General features: G+C 51.1%; 1 protein-coding gene across 1 annotated transcript in view; it reads left to right on the top strand.

Annotated features, from left to right (window-relative positions):
- The first annotated feature begins 3842 nt into the window (after positions 1-3842).
- LOC112106108 (metabotropic glutamate receptor 4) overlaps positions 3843-23417 on the top strand; it is a 178142-nt gene continuing 158567 nt past the window's right edge. Inside the window, exon 1 of the mRNA XM_024199166.2 lies at positions 3843-4370. Coding sequence (XP_024054934.2) covers positions 3843-4370 — 528 coding nt within the window. The remainder of the gene's footprint in view (positions 4371-23417) is intronic.

The following is a 23417-nucleotide window of genomic DNA, read 5'->3' as shown; positions in this document are numbered from 1 at the left end:
GGCTCTAGACACTGCCAATACCTGATGCTTTCAAGGAAGGTGAACGCTCTTTAGAATGTACCTGGCCAATTGTACCAGGAGATACATGGAGACGTTTGAAGCAGTGTTGCACATTGGCCATTTTTTGGTGTCTCCCCCTCCCCCCTGAAACTTTAGCTCCTGGAATCATGTTATTACATGACCATCTTAGTTCACATTTAAAAAAAAAAAGTTTCTAGCCCTTGTGGGTTGTGGAGAAAAGCTCAAGAACATGAAGTCTAAAGGCTCAAAAGGCCAATAAAAGCCTCAGACATATTCTATTTTAAAATCCCATAGGGCTTGTAAGCCTGATGAATGATTTTTGAATGCTGGGGAGAGGCAATGCTATAGGATAGAATAGGCAATGCTCCTCCACAAGCCGTACAGTTCCAGTTGGTTCCCTGAAGCCTGAGATTGGATCGCCCCATCCTCAGTTCTTGAATAGCTACAGCTGTTGCTGTGGCAGATGGACAGTTGCTCTGTAATAAATTTTTATGAATCCTGTGTGTGACGGAATCATGGAGCTGGACTGTCTAGCTAGATTGCGTTTATGCAAGTTACCTGCCATCCATGACCCCTTGTTCTTGTAGGGTGGAGCCGTGTAGAAGGGAGGCCATGATGAGTTACATAGAGCCAGATTTTCTGAAACACTCAGCCCTGCCTCAGGTACCAGGGTGCTGGGTGCAATGAAAAGAACTAAACTAGGTAAATCAGATCGAGGTGTGAGTCTCAGGGCTGGGGTACATGAGCATTGCCCGACTGAAATCAGAGCTACATGGATTCATAGCAGCTGAGGACCCGACTGTGTGCATCCATCGTGGATATACTGAGTGCCCCTTGCCTCCCCTCTTCGGATTTGTGCCAGATGTGGTGGTGGAATGCATCTAGAGCATAAAGGGGTGAATTTTTCTGGGCTGGAGGAAGAGTGCTTTCTGGAACAGAGGCGCAGCAGCCTTCGCTAGAAGAAATTTCAGAGGCTGCGTCCCTTTGCAAGACATGTCCAAGTCTGTATATGTATTGTCACTGCTTTAGGAACCCTTATCCCCTCGGATGGGTTGGGTGCGTGGGATCTGATTAGGATCTGGTCCAACAGTTGTAAAGATAAGAATGACACTCCCAGCAATGACACCTCTTCAATGGCACCAGCCAAAAAGAAAGAAATGAATAAAATCATTAATTAAAAAAAAATTCTAAACCTCAAACCCTGCCCCAAGCCAAGCTTTTACCCTGCAAATGGAGAAGAGCCAGAGACTCCATGGAGTCTGCTAGGGACTTCGCTATTGCTATTGATTTTACAGGGTAGTCGCTCAGCTACTATAGCGATAGGCAGCAGGATAAAACTCTCTGACAGACCAATAAAGCAGCCCTATGGCTGGTGCAGTCGCCCCCAGGAGACCGCCTTCTGTAGAGCATTACATAGCTGCCTCTTTTGGGATTAGTAACAATAGAAATCAAAATAAAATATAGCAGGAGGAGTATTTCCATTGGGTGGAATTCACCCCTCTACACAAGGGCTGGTCCCAGAATTGATTTTCACCTCCCAGTGAGCAAATGTTTCCTCTGATGCTCTCGCTTTCTGCAGAAGTCTCGAGACTCGACCCTGGCTTTCCCCGGCGTTGGCGCACTGGCAAACACAAGGGAGGGCGTGAATCCCTGAGGATAGGGGGTGATCCGATTCTTTTGCTCTATTCGCCCAGTTCTGTTTGAGGCCTAGAGTGACCAGATGTCCCGATTTTATAGGGACAGACCCGATATTTGGGGCTTTTCCCTATACAGGCTTCTATTACCCCCTCACCCGCTGTCCCGGTTTTTCACACTTGCTATCTGGTCACCCTATTGAGGCCGGTCAGCCCGAGGTGCTTTGGCAGAGCTGTGTGTTTGCAGCTCAGGACTGGGAGGGCAGAAGGGGCGGTGGGCCAGAATGTGAGGTGCTTGGGCAGCGCGTGTGCGTGGGAGCTCAGGATGGTACAGCCAGGAACGCTGCAAAGCAGGCCGAATATAAACCAATAATTCAGGCCATGCAATTTTGGGTGACTTTATTTAAAAAAAAAAAAAGTACTTGGAGGATTTCTCTCTCCCTTGTTGTTGTTTACCCGGCTGTGATTAGAAAGAAGGAGCTTGGGTAGATCTGCTGTGGAACAGGGAAGTGTTGCAGGATTGGAACTGTAGACCCAGCTGCAGGTCAGGGGCATGTGTGCGTGAGTGCCGATTGGATCCTGGCTGCACTCTGCTTGGCTCTTATCCTCCTCTCAGCTCCATGATTGAGGAACGTCACCATTTGTTCCCTGTACGCAGCTCTGCCCCCTCCCTCCAGTCCCCAGGACCCTGGATCTCTGCTGAGGCTGGGGGAGATGGGTGACACAGTGGAGGGAGCTGTTCGCACACTTGCGTGGAGTTGCTCTAGGAAGGAGGGAACAGAAGGTTGTGCCCTAGGATTTGTGTTCAGCTGTGACTAACAACTTCTCCTGGAGGGGCTTTCTTTGCGGACAGATGTGTGTGACTCTCTCTCTGAGGTCAGGGTTGTACCATACACCAATCCTGTTCCTTCTGCTTCCCTGCTCTTCTTTAGAGTCTTTCAATAAATAGCAACATCCAAGTGGATTTACGATGAGGCGTCTGTGGCCACAGAAGCCCAGTCCGCAAGGACTACCGCTCCCAGCATACAATGCTTCCTCTTGATCCGAGTAGCCTTGAGCAGGGGAGAAAACAGACTAGAGGAAAAGAGCTGGCTCTGGAGAGCTGGTGGGTGCCCAATAGAACAGACCGAGGGCAAATGCCATCCCGATGGGTGGAGAGAGGGATGCATTGTCCCAGCTCAGCAGGTTAACTCCTGTAGCTGACATGGTGCCTCTTAGTAAATGGGGCCTGACCCTGTAATTCCCCAGCCCAGCGAACTCCAGTTAACATTGGTGTAATGCATGTACCCTCCGGCCTGACAGCCGTGAGGATGCATTTCCTAGTGGTTAAAGCATGAGGCTGGGGTGTGAGACATGGCTTGCACCCATCTGTCGCCAGCTCTGCGTAACTGTCGTCCAGTTGCCGCCCTTCTCCGTGCCTCAGTTTCCCCATGTGTAAAAGGAGGAGAATGTTTTCCTAACAGAGTCAGGTGTGAGGCTTAATTAACGCTTTGAGATCCTTGGCTGTAGAAAAGCCCTTCCCAGAGCAGTCAGCATCTCTTCCGTGGCTGCTGAGCCGGGGTCAGAATTTAGGGAGAGACCCAGCGCGGTGCCACTGGGCAGCACAGGCTGGGAGCTAGAGAGAACCACAGGGTCTAGCGTGTTCATTGCTGTTGAGCTCCCTGATGAAAGATCTGAATAGCTGATGTCCTCTTTATGCCTCTATTTAATTCTCTCTCTCTCTCTCTCTCTCTTTTTATCCCTTTCAAGGATTGTGGAGACAGGAACAGAGGGTTTTGGTTGGTTTGTTTCTTCACCCTCTTCTCCTTCAAGCCCAGCACCTTCCTCTGGCTGCTCAGCTGGAATCTTCCAAAGGGCTGGGCAAAGGACCTCGTAAAAACCAGCCCACCTTAGGAATCTCCTGTATTTGGCCGCCTGCCGTGAGATGGATTCTGGAGCAGACCAGAGCTGCTGATGGGCAAGTGACCGAGAGGGGAGAAGGAAACCATGCTGCGTCCCCTCGGAAAGGCTGCAGCCGGACTTGACGCTGCCTTTTCCTTGGCTCTCTGAGACGCTACCCCCGCGCTCCCTCCTTGGTAAGTGTTCAAGGTGGAGCCGGGCTGCGGAGCCAGGGAGGCGAAGGGGGGCTCGGTGCCGCATGGCTCTCTAGGCTGCGTGTCGGGGCAGGGTTTGGGCGTGTCATTGGCGATGCCTGGGAAGAGCCGGGGATATTTTTGCATGGAGCAGCTCTCCTTCTGCCTACTCCTGAGTGCTTGCAGCTGCTGGTGGAACCCGGCCAGCTCGGCTAAACCAAAGGGCCAGGGGCATCCACACATGAACTCCATCCGCCTCGACGGGGATATCACCCTGGGAGGCCTCTTCCCCGTGCACGGCCGGGGCGCCGAGGGCAAGGCCTGTGGTGAGCTGAAGAAAGAGAAGGGCATTCACCGGCTGGAGGCCATGCTCTTCGCCCTGGATCGCATCAACAACGACCCCGACCTGCTCCCGAACATCACCCTGGGCGCTCGCATCCTGGACACCTGCTCTCGGGACACCCACGCTTTGGAGCAGTCGCTGACCTTTGTCCAGGCCTTGATCGAGAAGGACAGCACTGAGGTGCGGTGCATTAACGGCGGGCCCCCCATCATCACCAAGCCGGAGCGCGTGGTGGGGGTGATCGGTGCCTCGGGTAGCTCCGTCTCCATCATGGTGGCCAACATTCTGCGCCTGTTCAAGGTAATGTCCCATGCTTGCCATCCCCTGCCCTGCCCCTGAGGGGAACCCCTCCCGCCTTCCCTCCACCCCCTTTGTGGCCGGGGAAAGGAACACGTGGGGTGACCGATGGTTCAATCTCTGCTGTACCAGCTAAAATAACCCACCAGCAACTGTTAAGCACAAAGTATTGCAGGCGTTTTAACAATAACGAAATGCACTAACTGCTCCCTCCCAGGCAGGGGAAGCTAAGAGGGTGGGCGGGAGGGGAGAGCAAACTCTTTGCGGGTGTCCAAAGAATCCCCCGTCTCTCCAGGGGATTCTGGTTCTGCCCTTCCCCACCCCACACCCTGCAACAATGATGCCTTTAGTTAAAGGGCTCCCCCCACCCCTTCGTTCTTTCCTTCACGTGCCCCTGATTTTAATGCGATTGGATGCTCTGCGGAGGGCACGGGGAGGGATTATTGTAGGGCTCTCTTTACAGATGAGAGAGATATGCATGCTGCTGGGGTGGTTGGGTGGGGGGAAGGGAACGGGAGGTTTGCTGTGTGAAAGGCATTCCTCACCCACAGGAGGAGGGAGATCCCTGCTCCATGCGTGGGGTAATTTCCTTCGCCTTGTGAGGGCGGCTTACCTGGTTCACATTTCGTCGTCCATTTTAGAGGCAGAAGGGAGGACCTTGTGATGGAGATGTGAGGGCCACTGATTGGCTGTGTGAGCTTGGGCAAGTCCTGTCACTTCTGAGTCACAAATTCCTTTGTAATGACACTCGAAGACTGGCCTACTGGTTGGGGCGCTAGCCTGGGCCTTGGAAGACCAAGGTTCAATGCCCAGCTCTCCCAGACTTCCTATGGGACCTTGGGCAAATTACTTAGTGTCTCTCTGTACCATGGGGTTAATAACACTGCTGGGCATCGCAGGTGAGGATCAATACAGTAAAGATTCTGAGATACTGATTAGATGTGGGGCAATATAAGTTACAAACATTTGCCGCTTCTACCATCTGGGGCAGTGGTGCTGGAACAGTTTGTATAGTGCAAGTGCTGGGAACCATGGAAGCAAACTGTAAACCCTGTATATGATGGAAACCACGTCAAGCCAGGGGGTGCTGGTGCACCCCTAGTTCCAGCACCCCTGGTTGGAGGTAGAGCTCTGAGCCTCTCCTTTCCAAAGCTCCCAGTGCTTGAGCTACAGGCGAATCACAGGTGGTGGTACTGGGCCTGTGACACACAGATGATCAGTTCTAATTTCCTCCACTAGAGGGCAGTGACCACACACACCAGGTTGCTAATAACCTCCAGGCAGCAAAATTAACTCACTGTTTGCAGAGCACAGTTCCTGCTCCCTGATAGAAGGCGCTATATCAGGGCAAAATATTGTTACCGTGTGGTCCCATGCTGATCTGGTCCTGTGGTCCCTCCCTCTCCACCCAGAATGAGTATCTGAATCCCACCCCTCCTGCCTGCTTGAACACGCTTGCAGCATCTCCTTTCTCTCAGGACAATTGACTGAGCAAAGCCCTGTTGGGTTATGGGTGGAATGTACTAAGCGTGTTTGGTGTCCCTCTGGAAGAACACTCCCATGTTCCTCTTGGCCTTGCGGCTTCATTATTGAGACAACTGGTCTTGGGACACTTCGGGAGCCTAATCAGAGCTGGGTGTCTGGGGGGACATGCTGCCGGTGGATGTGAGAGAGAAGGAGACTGATGATGAAAGGGATTTGGAAGGCCAGTTTCAAAATAGAAACACTGCTCTGCTGCCCTGGGGGGTGATCTCCCAAGCTGAACAGGTGCGGGATGAGGGACCCTAGGGAAAGCCTGGGCGCACCATAGGAAATGGAACTGGGGGCTCAGCGGATGGCACTGATCAGTTCCCCACATTCCAGCAGGATTCCATGCGGTGTCAGCTCCCGGAGCAGGTGTGAAATGAGGTCCTGACCTCTCAGGTCATTAAAGTTCCCGTGGCAAGTTTTGAAAGAGTTATGGCCAAATTCCTAATGATTTATAAATGGGGGATGATAGCACTTCCCCACCTCCCAGGGTGCTGTGAGGATGGTGAGGCACGGTGTTGCTAATGGAGATTCTCCTTTAGCTCCAATTGCAGGGGTGTGTGCTTTTAAGAGTGGGAGGTCAGGGGGGAGATCAGAGACCTACTGCTAAGTGACCACAGGGTGCAACCTAATAACAGCTGTGAATTTCCTAGGGGGCGGGGGGAGTTTTGTTGCACTGCACAGTGCAGTGAGAAAAGTCGGTACCTCGTGTTGAAACCCCCTATCTGGCGATACCGCTACGCTGTCAGGGGACAACATGCAAATTCCTCCCCTGACTCCTTTGTAATCTCCTTGCCATGCTGCTGCTTGGTTGCATTTCTACTGCCTGGGGCGATGAACTTGGCAGCTCTCCTGAACTAGCAGGCTTGTGTGGGGGTGGGGGGGGGGGGGGGGGGGGGCAGGACACCTCCAAGGGAAACCCAGGGTGCTGCAAGGGGGCTTGATTTAGCAGGGTGTGCTTTTCTCTCAGGGTCGGTAATGAGCTAGTGCCCCACGCTGCCAGAGATGCCTTCTTAGGGGCGACACATAAAATTGAGGTCCTGACCATGAGTTCTTCTAAAACAAAACAACAGAAGCCAACAAACCCGGGGCGCTTTTCATAAAAGCAGGTCTGTTAGCCCCAGTGGCTAAATTCCAACCCAAGTAACCTTTTCAGGAGCTCAGATCTCATCTGGTGGAGACTGGTTTGCTAATATGAACAAATTGCACAACAGAAATCAACCTAGGAGTCACTTGCAGGAGTCCTGTTTGCAGAGTGTTGTCAGAGCGTTCTAATGGCCAGTTGGAGCTGTTCATCACTCAGCTCTTAGTCATGCATGGATTCCAGGGAGGTCATTGGCAGGGTTTTTAATAAAATACTGTTCCACTGAGTTCTTATGGTGACTGCTTGGCAGGTGGAGGGACTTGGTAAAGTCTATACCCCGTCCTAGGAGAGAACAAGCATGTTGGAAATGCTTCCAAACGGCGAGACGTGTTCTACTGTGCCTATGATGGCATTATGGGATTGGGTCCCACTGCGATAGTTGTACAAGTAAAGGACAGGCCCAGCCCAGCAGACCGTGCAGGGTAAATAAAGGTGGGCGTGGGGGAGAGAGAAAGAGAACCCATGGCTAAACAGACTGGCTGTATAGACTATATTGTAATGCATGTGCAGAAAGGGACAGACTGAAGATTGCAAGGCCAGCCTAAATGCTGGCATTTCTAGCTTGGGAGTGTTTGACTTTAAAGCCTATGTAATTATTTGTATGACACAAGCCCTTCGGGGTATGTCCATGCTGCAGTTGGGGGTGTAATTGCAACATGGGTCAACATACATAGGCTAATGCTACCCACGCTAGCCTGGCTAAAAATAGTAGTGCGGCCACAGTGGCGTTGGCTGTACAAACCTTGCAGGGACCCTGCGTGCATACTCGCATCGCTAGCCTGCACCGAAGCCCTTGCTGCTTTGTCTAGGCGGCTACTTTTAGCCCTGCGACTTGGGGTACGTCTATCTGCGGTGCAGTAGTGCCTCAGCTTGCAATATAGACCTACCCGTAGAGGCCCCGAATATACACATAGTCCCTTCCCCAAAGAGCTCACCATCTGAATAGACAAGATGAGCCAAGGGTGAGAGAAAGGAAGGATTATCATCCCCATTTTACAGATGGGGAACTGAGGCCCAGAGAGATGACGTGACTTGACCAAAGTCACCTCGGCCATCTGTGGCAGAAGTAGGATTTGAATCCAGATCTCCCAAGTTTGAATGCAGAGCCCTAACCCTAAGATGATCCTTTCTCTCTAGCTAACTGTGGGGACTACAAGTGCTGTGAAACAATTCTGCTTGGGCTCTGTTTGCTCTCGCATTCTGTGGGCTGATAAGCCCTTCCCATCTTTCATGGTTGCGATGGCATCAGTCAGATGAGTTCGAGACTCCCTCCACGCAGTTGTCATCTATAGACTGATGCTTTCAACTCATCTGCCTGCAAACAGACAGCACACTGAGGCATTTTAATGTATATCATCATGACACCAGTTATTGCAGATGATTGGATAATGGGCTATGGATTATATACCCAAAGCTTGAGATCATATCTTCCCTTAATTCCTGAGGAGCAGAATGATTGCTATAGCTTGATGTGTTTATCATTGGGAGATGAAGGCAGCTATCTGTTACAGAGTCATGGTAAGGACACCATTATGAAGACTGCAACCGTACTCCAGGGGATTCACGGTATCCTGTAGCTCCTGGGATTTGTAGCGTATGAGGGTGTTGTGGGAAATGTACCCAAGGCTTGAATAGTCACATGATGGACTGATGCTTCTTGGCACCCCTGTGTTGCTGTTGTGGGCTAAAAGCTTGTGGCTCCACCCACAGGTGCAGCATGCCTTCTGGGAGTTGGCTGAGTAAGGTCAAAAATGGCATTTTGGTTCTACTTCGGTCTAGCTTTGTCCCTCTGAAAGGCCAGGTATGAACTAGCTCGGTTCCTATGGATCAATACCTCCTGTTGAAAATTATTATTTACTTTAGGTCTCTAAGTATCCTACCCGTCCTAGTTCAACCTAGTAGAGGATTTTTAGCAGCCGATCTGACTGCCTTCTCTCTCACCTGGTGTGTTATCTTATTGCCAGGCTTAGTATTTTACTCCTGGGGGAATTCTGCACCAAAAAAATAAACAATTCTGTGCACAGTATTTTAAAATTCTGCGTGTTTTATTTGTCAAAATAACACAATATAATCATGCCAGTTTTCAATAATTTTGGTCATTTGCAGACCAAAAAAAAAAAAAAATCAGGAATTTTTTTTTGACAAATAGTTTCCTTATTAGGTATATTAATACATAACTTTGAGTAATTCATTTAAATTACAATACAGAAATGTATTTCCTGCATCCTACAGAAGCAATTCAAAGGATTGAGGGAGTTGGGGTAATGGAGGAGCTGAGGGAGGGGTATGGAGCCTGGGAGTGAACCTGGAGGGTTGTTGTGTGTGCGTGGGAGAAGTATGGAACAGGATTTTTTTGGGGGGGGGGAGATCATAAGGGAGTTGGGGAGCCTCCCCCATGCAGATGTTGGCTGACCCCAAGCCTCTCCCATTGAGTCAGGCATGTCTGCCCCATCCCCATGTGGCCCTGCAGCCCCCCTCCCATTCAGCCCCTGGCTCAATGCTGTCACCCTACTAGCTCCTGGGGCTGCACCCCAGTCTGTCCCCTCGCTACCCTTTCTGAATCCCAGTCTGTGACCCCCAGGTGCCCCGCTCTGTCTGTCGTAACCTGGCTCCACGGGGTCAGGATGCTGTGATGAATGCAGCTGGCTCTGGGCTGTTCTGGCACCAGAGCGGCTTCTGGCGGGTGAAAGGCAGGACTGCAGCACTTCTTGGCTCAGTGTATTTTCTGAGGGGGTGGGGAAAAACTCTGTGCCTGACATGAATTCTGTGCACATGCAGAGGCACAGAATTCCCCCAGGAGTAGTATTTGTTAGCCATTTGGTCTAGCCATTTGTGTGGCTGGCCTGTTGGTTGGTGTATAGGATGTGGCATTACCATAGGAACCTCTGGGTTCTATGCCTGGTTCCCCTGTGAAGCCTTTGTGTGACACTGAGCAGCCAGGTGGCTTTTCTGTGCCTCACTTTCCTCATATGTAAAATCAGGATCATGACGTGGCCTAGCGGATAGAGCACTGGGCTGGGACCCAGGAGACTTGGGTTCTATTGCTAGTTCTGCCCCTGGCCTTCTATGAGACTTTGGGCAAATCATGTCATTTCCCCGTGCCCCAGTTTCCCCATCTGTAAAATGGGTTAAGGATACTAGCCTCCTTTATAAAGCACTTTGAGATCTATGGATGAAAAGTGCTAGATAAGAACTAAGCCTTATTAGTATTACTTGTCTTGTCCTATTTAGATTGTAAAGCATTTCAGGGAAGGGTCTGTCTCTTACAAAGGTGGGGTGGACGGTCATGGTGTTCTGGAATCCTAGATGCCACCATAAGACAAATAACAATGAAGAGTCTTGAAACTCTGATCCTTCTGGGTGAATGGGGCTGTCTCTAATGCACAAAGTTCTGTTCTGATTTTTGTCCCCACCTCCATGTAATCCCAGTAGAATTCCAAGGACTCTTTAATTACTTTCTTTCTTGCTGAGCACTTATTTATACACGGCAATGTCCCTGGGCTAGAAAGTGTGTTTGAACAAGAGCCCCCTTAGCAGCAACTGGCAGAGATACAGGGAAGCGCGTAGATAAATGTAAATATAATGCAAATGCAGAAGCAGCTGCAGTGGAATATCTACAAGCAGAAAACGTGGACCAAGAGCAAACTCTTCACCTGGAGTGCAGGTTCCCAGCTCTGGTTCACGGCATCTATTTCCTTCCCCAACATCTTGGAACCCACTGTCTTCTCTCCAAGATTTTTTTTGTCCCCCTCCTCTTGGACCCTTTGCCCCGCAATCTGCAGTGAGTTTTGTGCTCTCCTGGGAGAGCTGGAGGCTGTTAGCTGAGACAGAAAAATAGATCGCTGATGGAGTTTGATTTTTTCCTGGGTCCCTTTTTAAAACGCGTTAATGTTCCAGGCGATGAGCGAGAGGGCTCTTCAATAATTAAAATAATATAAATTAGAGGGAACGGGAGAAAACTTAAAAGCCATTTGCTGAGACAAAAAAGATTGAATGCATTCGCTTCAGAGAGGAATGGGGAGGGAGGGGGAGAGGAGGCAAGAATGAGAGACAGGTGGAGAAGAGAGGAAAAATGTTCTTTAATTTTTATTATTTTAATCTCAGTCCATTTTTATTTTTATGCAAAGAGCCATGTAAAAGTGGCAGGAAGGAGGCTGCACAACCCTATCTAGGTTCAATCTGTTTTAGGTGCTTATCCAGCCTCTGTCACCATAGTGTAATCTGAGCACCTCACAATCTTTTAGGTATTTATCCTCACCACTGCCCTAGGCAGGGCAGGGCTATTACCCCATTGTACAAATGGGGAACTGAGGCACAGAGGCACTAAGTGACTTACCCAGGGTCACATGGAGAGTCTGTGGCAGAGCAGGGAATTGAACCTAGGCCAGTGTGTGCCTTGGCTACACTGGAAAGTTTTAATGGTTCTACTGATGTTGTGATACCAGTGTGAACCCCTGTGTGGATGCTTATTTTGATCTCAATGGATTTTTTCTATTTAGCATAACCCCTTTTCCAAGCTGCATCTGCTACACCAAAGACAAGCACTTTGATGCTGGAATAAGAGTGTCCAAATGGGGGGTTATACTGGTATAATGATATACGTTTAAATTTACATCCCAGACTACAACATTTTTTCTCATGTAGGCAAGGCCTAAGACATGGCTTTGGGTATGTCTACACTACAGGATTAATCCGAATTTAGATAATTCGAATTTGGGAAACAGGTTGTATAAATTCGATTGTGCGCGGCCACACTAAGCACCTTAATTCGGTTTTAAACCACATTAATTCGGTGGTGTGCGGCCACACTACCCCATTAACTTAAACACAGTAATTCGGTGGTGTGCGTCCACACTAACCCTAATTCGAATTAACAAAATCGATTTAGGCTCTACTCCGTTCGTCGAGGTGGAGTACAGAAATCGATTTAAAGGGCCCTTTAATTCGAATTAACTGGCTCTGTAGTGTGGACGGGTGAAGGGTTAATTCGGATTAAGGCAGCTAAATCCGAATTAAAGTCCTAGTGTAGACCAGGCCTTTGACAGACCTTGCAGGAATGAATCTATTGCTTTACCTATGCTAGAGGAACACAGGAACTGTCACACTGGACCAGACCACCTAGTCTAGTATCCTGTCTCCAACAGTAGCCAGCAAAAAGCTGCCTCAGAGAAAGGAGCAAGAGCCGCCTGGAGGAGCCAGAGGGGGGATAACCTGCTCCCAGGGGAAGTTTCTTCCTGACCCCCAGTAGTTGGAGCCTACCCTGTTAAGCTGGGTAACCTGCTAAGGTCTAACTGGTAGGTTTCGATTGCTCCCCAAACTCTTGGTGGTTTTTCATCTGTCACTGTTAGAACTCTGGATATTCTCATGATCCATATACACATCCAGTCTTTGTATGCTGGTAAGTTTTTAACCCCCCGTGTTCTCTTGTGGCAATGAGTCCCACAGGTTGATCATGCATCATGTGGGGAAAATCTCTCTCAACTTTTCATCTGGTTTAAACTGGGTGCTTTAGTAGCCTTAGTTCCCTCTAGCATGATTGTGGAATAGCCCTTTCTCCCTGTCCCTGTACATAATTTCCCCAATTGGTTAGCAACCGTGCTACATGCACTGGGGTATTCTTAGGACTCAATATCAACTCGAACTCAGTCTCAGTATCCACCTGTGTCCTTTTAGCGACAAAATAGAAAGTGGTCCTGGGTGCAGTAGCACATCTAGTGTAAATGGTTTTCCTGCTGCTGTCCCACATTGCCCTGGTTCACGGCTGAGGGGGCTTGTGTGGTTTCCTTTCTGATCTTCATTGCACTGGAAGAAACTGGGCACTTTCCAGTACAGTGTTGCATGCGCCTGGTCCCTCTGTGGTGACCAGCTTCTATTGGCATTGGCCTGTGATCTGACCTAGAAAATAACCATTGTTAATAGCCACTCTTCCTCTGGGACCAGGGTTGCGTCAAAGAAATCTGGTCCCTTGCAAAGTCATGGGCTCCAGTCCATGGAGAGACCCAGATTCCACTTGTGTGAAGTCTTCTCCTTCTGCCTGCCCCAAACTCCTACATTTTGTTTGTGTGTGTGTGTGTGTGTGTGTGTATAGTATTGGGCCTTGCAGTGCATGAATGTATCCCAGTGTGCCTGTTATGGCTGTCTAAAACGGGGCTGTAGTCTTGGCATATGAGGAGGAACAGGCATGTGACCTACAGGAAGCCAGATGTAAGGCTTCCTGCTTCTTAGGCAGGGGCAGCAGCCACAAGAGGCCCAAGAATAAGGGAAACCCTGGGTGTTTCATGTATTCATGGGAAATAACATGGAAGGACTCCATGCTTGTCAAATGAAACTGTCTCTTTGTTAAGAGAACTGTTTACAGAGATGCTGCAGCTGCAGCACGCATTCTAGCCATGTGCACACAGACTGACTTCCCCTGGTACCTTCTGCAAACGCATCCCCCCTGCAACCTGTACTTCTCTCTCCAAATTCTGTGCAGAATTGATACACTGGGGGTAGGGGTTGGGGGAATCTCTCCATAATAGCCAGCAAGGGCTATAATAGAGGGAGGGTGTGTCCTCTCCCCTCCCAGCTGGGAAACCCTTGGGTGGTTAGTCTCCGGTATCTGAGTTTATTTGGCATCTTGTTAGCTGATGATAAAGTGAGTCCAAAGCCAGGGCTGGTGCAAGGATATTTTGCGCCCTAGGCGAAACTTCCACCTTGCGCTCCCCCCCCCCCCGTTCCCCTCCCCCAGGAGCATCGCTTATTATAAACTTTCAAAAATGAATACTGCATAATGTGGCATTGTTCATTAGAATTAATACAAGGGGGTCAGAGGAGATGATCACAATGGTCCCTTCTGGCCGGGGGAACCTATGAGCAAGGAGGAGGCTGAGAATGCCCCCAGCTCGCAGCGTCTCTAAACGTTCCCAGGCTCTGAGTCCTTCGCCCTCCGGGGGGGACCCAAGGGCAAGGAGGGCAGAGCCAGGCTCTTCCAGGGAGCAGGTGAGGATCTCCCTGGGGATTAGGGCCGGCTCCCCACATTGGCACAGTGCCATGGGGGGGAGGGGAGAGTCGGTGTTTTGAAGCGGCACCTGCACCAACCCTTTCCCCTCTGTTGTGCTGCGGGGTTTAGTTTCACTTTCCCTCGCCCCAGGAGGCGGCTGCGCCAGGCCCCAGACGCGGCGTGTTGGAGGGCGAAGCTCACCTGAGCTCAGGACCGCGTCCTGCCTTCCCCAACGGCTCCATCCCTCGGCAGCGCTGGTCGCTGCGCCTGGTCGGCTGTCTCCTCCTTGCTCCGCCGCAGGCTCCCACTGACCGTCCTGCGTGGCGCCCCTCACTGTGGGGGTGGGTTTATTATGGAGGCCTTGCTCCCCGCCCTGCCCCGCTCAGCTGACTCCTGTGACGCCGGACACCACTTTTTGGCACCCCCAAAGCTTGGCGCCCTAGGCGGCCGCCTAGTTCACCTAGTGGTTACACCGGCCCTGCCCCAAGCACAGGGACTTGATGTGCCTTGAAGTTGGCTCTTTATCTTTGCTCCCGGCTGTTTTGAAGTTGCATACCAGCATACACTTAAAATGTAGGGGTTTACGGGGGGGGGAGAGAATATAGGGGGCAGGCAAGCCCCCTGTATCTAGAATCAATGGGACAGAACCAGGGTCCTCCCGCAAGGATCAGATTGCGTGACTGAGGCCTGAGCAGAAAACTAACATTTTCGGACGGTGAAATGACACTGAATTTTGCAGGTCTCACCTTAGAATTTCCGTGTGACTCTAACCACCCTCCCGTCCCCCATGATCTTGGAGCCTAGGGGATTTTTAACGGTGAGACCACGCAAAGGTCGGACAAGTGTCCCTTGTGCTGGAGAACATCCTGCAGAGAGAGATAGAGGAGCCCTGTGGTCTGGTGCTAAAGTCTGCTCAATCAGTTGGGATGTGTGGGCAGCTTGTGGTGGTAAAGGGGTTGTTTATGCAGATGCAAGAATTTTGTCTAAGAAGACATTGACTGAAAATAAAACGGAAAAGGAAACGTGAGGGAGGGAAAGAGAGAGAGAGAAAAGCAAAGCTTCTAAATGGAGCCGTAAAACCAATAAACAAAGCCTAATTATTGTACAGCTAAAAGCGAGATCTTAAGGAGGCAACTTCCTCCTTTTGTTCCAGGGAGAGTCTTTTGTGGTGGCTTAATTAAAAACAAGTGCTTGGTTTTGTTTGCAGTGGAATCTGAAGGCTCCGATTTGTGCTGGCACGTTGGTTCCTAGCCGGACCTGGCAGTCCTTGGGAAAAGTTGGCTATGGAGGAGCTGGGTGGATTACGTTTGGTGGAATGGGCGTGTGGGAAGAGGAGAGGACAGGATGGAAGCTAGCGCTGGAGAGACTGGATAATTAAGAAAATAATGATGAGGGCAGAGAGAAGAGGAGAGGTGGAGTAGAAGGAAGGGTGGCGGAGAATGACTAGGCGAGGGGTGGTGGTGGACTGAAGTGATGGGGTGGTGGGAGACCCTGTTGTATAGACTGCAGAGAAAAGCTTTGCTAGCAGAGCAAGGCTCCTGTCCCGCAAACTGCTCCATGTGTGCTAAGAGCGGGTGTGAAGCCATTCTGTAGTGCACCACGGGTTTTATCAGGCTTGCAAAATCCAGCATCTACAAGACCCATTCTTAAGCACCACCTTCTCCATTAACCAACTACTTATCTGTGTACAGACACTGAGCACTCTGGTAACACCATGGGGAAGGGATCCTATGACCAAGGGCTTTGGTGGGGCTTGGTATAGGTGCAGTCCCAGTGCCTGGAAGCCTATCCCATTAGCCAGTTCTTCTCTTCTGGAATGCAGCGGGACCACTTGCTAATCTTTTAATCATGCACTTTGCTGGCTCGGGGTCCCCAAGAGAACGTGAGCAGGATGTCAGCTGTTCCTTCCATGCTCTGCCATCTCATGGAGGCTTCTCTTCCTCCCGGTATCCGCCTTGATCATAGCCAGCAAGGGCGGGATGAGGAACAGAGCTCCCCACCTGAACTAATTTCAAACCCTTGCTGAATTCTCCCCTTCTCTGACAGCCAGTACCCCCACCCCCCGTGGCTGACAGACAGACAGGTGTGGTAGCTTAGCTTGGATACGCTCGCTAAGCAAGCAGGCCTCTTGTTTTGTATGCACGGTACCTAAGGAATGTTTATTGATCTCAGAAATTTGGCTGCAGCATGAGGTTTCCTCGAGGCCTGGGCAGCAATCCCTGGGTGACCCATTAAGTGAGGTTTGCATTCCGGGAAAGGAGGAGTGCATGTGAGTGACAGGTGGGGCTTAGCATTGAGTCTAAGCATTGTTTGTTTGGCTCCAGGGCATATGCCGCACCAAATGCTGCGGCTGTATTTCCTCAGAATTAAACTGTTCGTGAATTACACTTGCTGCTGCTTTCAGGGCCGAGCCAAAGCTGTTGGAGATAATTGCGGCGAGGCCCAAGATGGGCTTTCTCCATAAGGGCCCCCTCTGAGCAGGGCCGGTGCAACCTATTAGGCGACCTAGGTGGTCGCCTAGGGCGCTAGCATTTGGGGGGGCGGCATTTTCTTCGGTGGTGACCGCAGCGGCCGGATCTTTGGCCGCCCCGGTCGTCATTGGCATTTAGGCAGAGGGAGCGGGGGCAGGGGGGCGCGGGGAGGGCTGCCTGCAGCAAGTAAGGGGGGCGGGGGGCAGCACGCAGGGGAACTCCCCGCCCCAGCTCACATCTGCTCCGCCTCCTCCCCTGAGCACGCCGCCCCGCTCTGCTTCTCTCCCTCCCAGGCTTGCGGCACCAAATAGCTGATTGGTGCTGCAAGCCTGGGAGGCGGGAGAAGTGGAGCAGCGACGGCGTGCTCGGGGAGGGGGTGGAGCAGAGGTGAGCTGGGGTGGGGAGCTGCCGCACAGCTCCCCGGGCGGGGGGGGGGTGGGAGCTGCCACGGGGGTGAGGGCGCCTCAGGGCGGAGGAGGAGGGTGGGAAGCTGCCGCAGGGGGTGCGCCTCAGGGCGGGGTGGGGGGCAGGGAGCTGCCTCAGGGCTCGGGGAGGGGGGAGGGCGCAAGGTGGAAGTTTCGCCTAGGGCACGAAACATCCTTGCACCGGCCCTGCCTCTGAGGCAGGCTGAGGAGGGTAAATGCCCCCCCCCCGCCAAGGTGCAACAGGAGCAGGTTCTTTGCACTCAGAGTATGTCCATGGCAGGGCTGTGGCTGGCCCAGGTCAGCTGACCTTGGCTCGGGCTGCAGGGCTATAAAATTACTGTGTAGATGTTCAGGCTCGGGCTGGAACCCAGGCTCTGGGACCCCGTGAGGGGAGTTGGTTTGAGGGCTGGAGCCTGAGCCCAAACGTCTACATCGCAATTTTTAGCCCCGCAGCCTGAGCTCTGGGCGCTCGAGTCAGCTGACCGACGATCTGAGATTCGGTGCCATGGGGGTTTTATTGCAGTGTAGATGTACCCTGAAAGGATGGGCTCTGAGCTCAGCTGTCTGTCTCTCTCTCGAACGCTGACTTTCTATCCAAGCCATTGCAAACACGAATGAGTCAAACCTCCCAGCCCCCTTCCTCGAGGGGCAGGTTAGTGTCAATATCCCCATTGCGCAGATGGGGACCCCAGGATAGACCCTCCATCAAAGGGCCTGCAGCCCTTAATTGCTGACTTCACTGGGACTCCTCCCATGAGCACGGCGCTGTCGGCGACCTGCACCAAATCACGCAGAGAGGCTGTGGCGGAGAGGAACAGACCACAGGAGTCCTGTTCCCCAGACCTGTGCTTGTAAGGTCATAATTTCTCTCTGCCCCTGACAATCTCTGACGCAGAGAAGTCAGGAAGGCATCTCTCTCCGGTAGGCCAGGAGTGGATACATACACTCAGTCAGGTGCATTGTGGCAGCGGATCCCAGGTTTGACGGAACTTATGTCCCTGATGCTCCCTCTGTTATAGCTGGGGAGTAAAATAATGGGTCTGGCTGCGAGAGTTTAATTCCCTTCCCCATCACTTCCTGCTCTGCACTGCCAGGACTAACCTAACTCGTAGCAAGAAAGCACCAGTAAGAGCCTCTGATTGGATCCAGCAGACAGTTCGGATCCAACTTAGGGGTGCTTCTGTTGAGAGCATTATACCTCGCCCATCACAGCATCGCTGAGGGTAATGTCTACGCAGCAATTGGAGGTGTGTGCTTGCAGACCGTGTACGCATAACCCAGCTAGCTTGAATTGACCTAGCTCGGGTACCACAGCAGCGATGCTTCAGCACAGACTAGCCACCCAAGGAAGTGGCCCAGGACTAGGAGAGCTCACACTGAAGCCTGCCGTGGCGTCACTGCTCGCGATACTTTAGCTAGCTAGACAATGCTGAGCTAGCTCTCCTGCGAGCTGCAATCACCGCAGGGGAGACATACCCTGAGTGCTGCCCGGTACGGTTCCCATTGCACGTGGATCCAATCACTCGCTGTAGTAGCGCGCGCTGTTAGAACGCTCCCTCTGTTATCACTTTGTCTCAAAAGGCCACTCTTGTACCTTGGACCCTGTTCCAGTCTGTCCGTGTAGAACTTACTGGACACAGACGTGTCTGCCAAACTCATCACCATGGTGTCTGCGGGCCCTTATGAGAGGCCGTCTTTAGACAGTGCTCAGCCCACTTGGCTGGCATTTTATGCGGGTTGGCACCAAGGAGAAGGGGCCAGTCCTTCTCCCAAATGAGGTTTTCCCCAAACCATACCTGTTCTTGACCTGTTGTGGGATGCTTGACACACACTCTCGTGTGTCCAGATGTCATCTTCTAAGCATGCTGCCCTGGAAACCAAATGGAAGAGCCTACGGATTCCAGGCAGAATTGCCCCCTTGATTCAGGGCTGGGTGAGTGTGCACATACCCACTACAGCCCTTTTGATTTGAAGAAAAGCACCTGTCCCCTGCAGCCAGCAGAGCTTGCTTTCCTTTGCATCAGACGCGGCTGCATTCACTTCTGAGGAGCTGGATGACATTGGCATTTTAATGCATGGCCTTGTTGTCTTTCATCTCCTCCTTCCTGATTTCATTTAGAGGCACTGCTGCAAGCTCCTTTGATGGCAGAGCGAACACCCTCTGGAGGTTACTCCAGTCACGTTTTTCCTTTAGGCCCATCTGTCCTGCTGTATGTTGTTCCACTCTATGGAAATACAACTCCCAGCCCACCCCTGCTCTTGCATCAAAACTGTGAGAGTTTGGCTCCTTCCCTGCAACCAGGACCAAAGAACAGAGATGGCCCTACGTGGCAATGTCCCTGTTCCAAAATCAATCACTGCTCTGTTCTTCTTTCCTTGGGTCAGATCCCAACTCAGCTGTTACTCAAGATTTACTATATTCTAGCGCAAGCAAAATTCCCACTGTAGCCAATAGGAGCTTGAATGAGTAAGGCTGGAGTAGAATCTCCTTGAAGGATGTCAGGATTTTGGCCCTTTGTCTGTATAATTCCCTACTTCAAAAGGGTTTCCCTATTTCTGCTCAGTGGGGCAGGGTGGATAGCTGGAGTTCCAAATCTGCTCTGAAACCATGTACAATAAAAATGAGCCTTTGGGGGCCTGATTCAGATTTCACTCCATTGACTTCACCTACCCCTGATTTACATCAATGGTTATGCTGGTCAATGTTTCACTGGAAAAAATTTTAATGGAAAAATCGCTTGTTCATCAAAATGGAAAATCCCCCTGGAAATGGCCGATTTCAGCTCATATTTTTGGGTGGTTTTAGTTGAAAAAAACAAACCCTGAAACACTTTAGGTTTTGGGCAGTTGAAAATTTGTGGCAGAAAACCACTTGCATTTGGAACTGGATTCCATTAGGAATCCTGGCTAGTTCCAGGCACATGGCTGCCTTTCACGGCCGCAGCCTGAAACATGAACCTTGCGTTTTGTTCTTGCTGGAGAAAGGAACCCCTCCACGCCTACAGTGAACACACATGGGGTAGTTCTATCGGGTGCGCTGTACAATCGACAGTGCAAAAGTGGCTGTTAAAATGTACAGCACTTGCCATCAGCAGCTTCTCCCTTCTTCCCATACCCCAAACCCTTATGAGCCTTCATTAAAACACACCACTGACGCAAGTTCTGTCTGAACTATACGGGTGGAATCCTGTAGTCCTCACACAGGCAAAACTCCCATTGACATCCATGTATGTGTATATTAGAGATGGGGCCCCAGACAACTGCCTGCATCCAAACCACACCCTGTGTGGAGTCCGGAGCTGAGAAGGAGCACAGAGAAATGCACCAGACACTGGACCTGGAAGCAGAATTGTCTCTAAATGGGGAATGTGATGCCATGTGCACTGCAAAGGCCCAATCTTGCGATGCACCGAGTGCCTCCCGATGCCTGTATCAATGACAGCTGTGACTGAAGGTGCTCCACATGTTGCTGGATCGGGGCCATACTTGGCCCAGTAAGGAAGGGCAATGAGAATGGGAAGCTGAAAAGGAAGAGGCCTCTCTGTCCTTGGGGCCAGATCCTTTGCTGGTGTTAATTGGCCTTGCTGCATTAAATGGCACGGAGGCTAATGCTGATTTATACCTGCTGGGGATGTGACCCCTGTATTTTATAGGAAAGCCCACAGGATTAAACCTCCACTGTTCTGGTTACATTTTGTTATCCCCCTGCCCTCTCCTGCTCCTTGTGCCAGTGGAGGGCATCCAGGCTATCTCCTGTATCAGATCCATGCACCGCCTAATCAGCCTTCACCAAAGCAATTAAAAGGGGAAAGAAAAAAAACCCCACCCTAAAATGCACCTGCCGTCAGCTCAACTTTCCTGAGAGTGACTGATTCTCTGACACAAGCAGCAGGAAACACAGGAGACCCTGAGAGCTTTTAGGAGACATTTGGGCTGCTAATGATGCTGAGCAGCAGCCTGATGTATTAGGCAGTGGAATGGTCTCCTAAGGGAGGGCCTTTTATAGTCCGCCTGGAGAACAGACTGCAGGGAATGATCCTGCACTCACAAGGAGAGAGCTCTTTCCCACTGCTAATGTCTGCAGCTAATTCGGCTGCCTTCACTCATGTTGAACAGTGCTTACTTGCCCTGAGCTCAATGGCTCTCCTTGCATGAGTAGTGATGGGGTTGGGGCTGGTTCTGTACTGGTCCCAGGGTCCATTAGTGCAGCCTTGAGGCTGCTCTAAAGTACTCTAGCTGGTAATGGCTTACGGGGTTGTGAACGGGCTGGGGAATGCTGGAGCACAGTCGTCTCTGGCCATGCCCCTTTGCGCTCCTCCTCGGTGCCTGCTATGCACCTTGGGGGAAGAGAATGGGGTCTGGCTCCTGTGCAAACTGGTGTGCCCCCCCCCCACTCTTTCATTGTAGAAAATCCTTGTCTGTGAAGATGTGTCCAAGTTATGGCCCATGTTTTGCCACTGAAGCAGTGCAAAGGGGCTGTATCGAGGTAGAGGATCCAGCCCACAGTGAAAAAGGGATGGAGAGTCGGGTAGGATTTGTGAAGATGGGGGAACAGCAGCCGGTAATTACCAAGTGTAAGATGTATCCAGGGGGCTTGAATGGGATGCTGTGAGGGCAATGGAAACGTTAAAATGCTCAAAGTATCAGAGGGGTAGCCATGTTAGTCTGGATCTGTAAAAAGCAACAGAGGGTCCTGTGGCACCTTTAAGACTAACAGTTAGTCTTAAAGGTGCCACAGGACCCTCTGTTGTTAACATGCTCCTTTGTCGTAACACCTACAGAAAGCTTGACTTTGGTTAGGCTGCTAATGTGTAGAGACCACTGCCTCGCATGTTGCCCACTACTGTCTCCTTGTACTTCCTTGCCTCCCTGTATCCATCTGTGGTCTGTTGTCTCAGATTGGTAGCTTTTTGTAGCAAGAGCTGTGTGTTTGTACTGCACCTAGCACAGGGGGGCACTGGTCATGACTGGAGCTCCTAGACTCTTCTGCAATACAAATAATGTGACAAAGTTCCTCCTCTATCTTGGTGGGTCCTGCGCTTATTGGCGGATTTTCTTGCCTCAGAGATTCACCATGTGGGTTGGGGAACAGCCCAGAGACCTTCCCCTCTGGAAGAACCCACAGTCCAGGTCAATTGGGAGGTTTGGGGGGAACCCGGGCCCACCCTCTACTCCGGGTTCCAGCCCAGGGCCCTGTGGACTGCAGCTGTCTATAGTGCCTCCTGTAACAGCTGCATGACAGCTACAACTCCCTGGGCTACTTCCCCATGGCCTCCTCCAAACACCTTCCTTATTCTCACCACAGGACCTTCCTCCTGGTGTCTGATAACGCTTGTGCTCCTCAGTCCTCCAGCAGCACACCCTCTCACTCTCAGCACCTTGCACCTCTTGCTCCCAGCTCCTCACACTCGCCCCACAAACTGAAGTGAGCTCCTTTTAAAACCCAGGTGCCCTGATTAGCCTGCCTTAATTGATTCTAGCAGCTTCTTCTTAATTGGCTCCAGGTGTCCTAATTAGCCTGCCTGCCTTAACTGGTTCTAGCAGGTTCCTGATTACTCTAGTGCAGCCCCTTCTCTGGTCACCCAGGGAACAGAAAACTACTCATCCAGTGACCAGTATATTTGCCCTCTACCAGACTCCTATACCCCACTGGTCTGGGTCTGTCACAATAATAAATAATAAGAAGAGAGCCACAGCCTGAAGAACAGAGGAATTCAAGTGGAAACAGGGACCTGAAAAATGAAATAACCCTCTCCTCTAACAAATATGACCTGTCAAAGGATGAGGCCTGTGAGTCCATTCGACCCCTTTCTTTTCAGCGTGTTTCCTGGTTACGGCCGGGTGTTGAAGCTTAGCAGCTGGCCGGGGGATTTTATAGGAAGTGTGAAGTGCTGGGAAATGTTAAGTGGCTTATAAGTACTTTGATTATTTTAAATGGCTTAAGTGCCTTTCTGAGATGGTCGCCAGGCAGCCCGGTATGCGACACAGACACAAAATCAATTACAAAGTACAACAAACTCATTTCAAGAAAACCGGATTCCTTCCCTTCTCCCACCCTCCAATGTTCTGTGATTTGAGAATTCTCAGCCAGATGGGAGGGGTTCCCGGAGCCAGCTTTTATCAGCCGATTCTTGAGCTGTGTTGGGAATTTGCCCCCTTCCCATCAGTGCCAGGAACGGGGATAAATTGCACAGGTGCCAATGGCAGCTTTGTCTGTCTGCGTGTGGGGTTTGCATTGGTGCAGCTATGAAAACCCAGAAGGAAGAGAGATGCCATAGCAAGCTAATCTAGGAACAGCACCAAAGAATTTCCCTTACAGATGTTTGATCCAGATCCTCATCTGAGCCATCTTTGCCCTCCCTGGATCAGCTCTGAGCCAAGCTACTTTCCTGATACAACTTCCCCTAGTGGTGATTCAGACAACTGGGGATTGTTGCTGGACAAGGAAACCTGAAACACGCCCTGTTTCCTATAGCCAGGCCTCTTGAAGAGCCCACAAGG

The sequence above is a fragment of the Terrapene carolina genome, unplaced genomic scaffold, assembly GCF_002925995.2.
Source record: "Terrapene carolina triunguis isolate 2854851 unplaced genomic scaffold, T_m_triunguis-2.0 Scaffold197, whole genome shotgun sequence".
Taxonomy (NCBI): Eukaryota; Metazoa; Chordata; order Testudines; family Emydidae; genus Terrapene; species Terrapene triunguis.
This window is presented reverse-complemented; position numbering and strand designations above follow the sequence as displayed.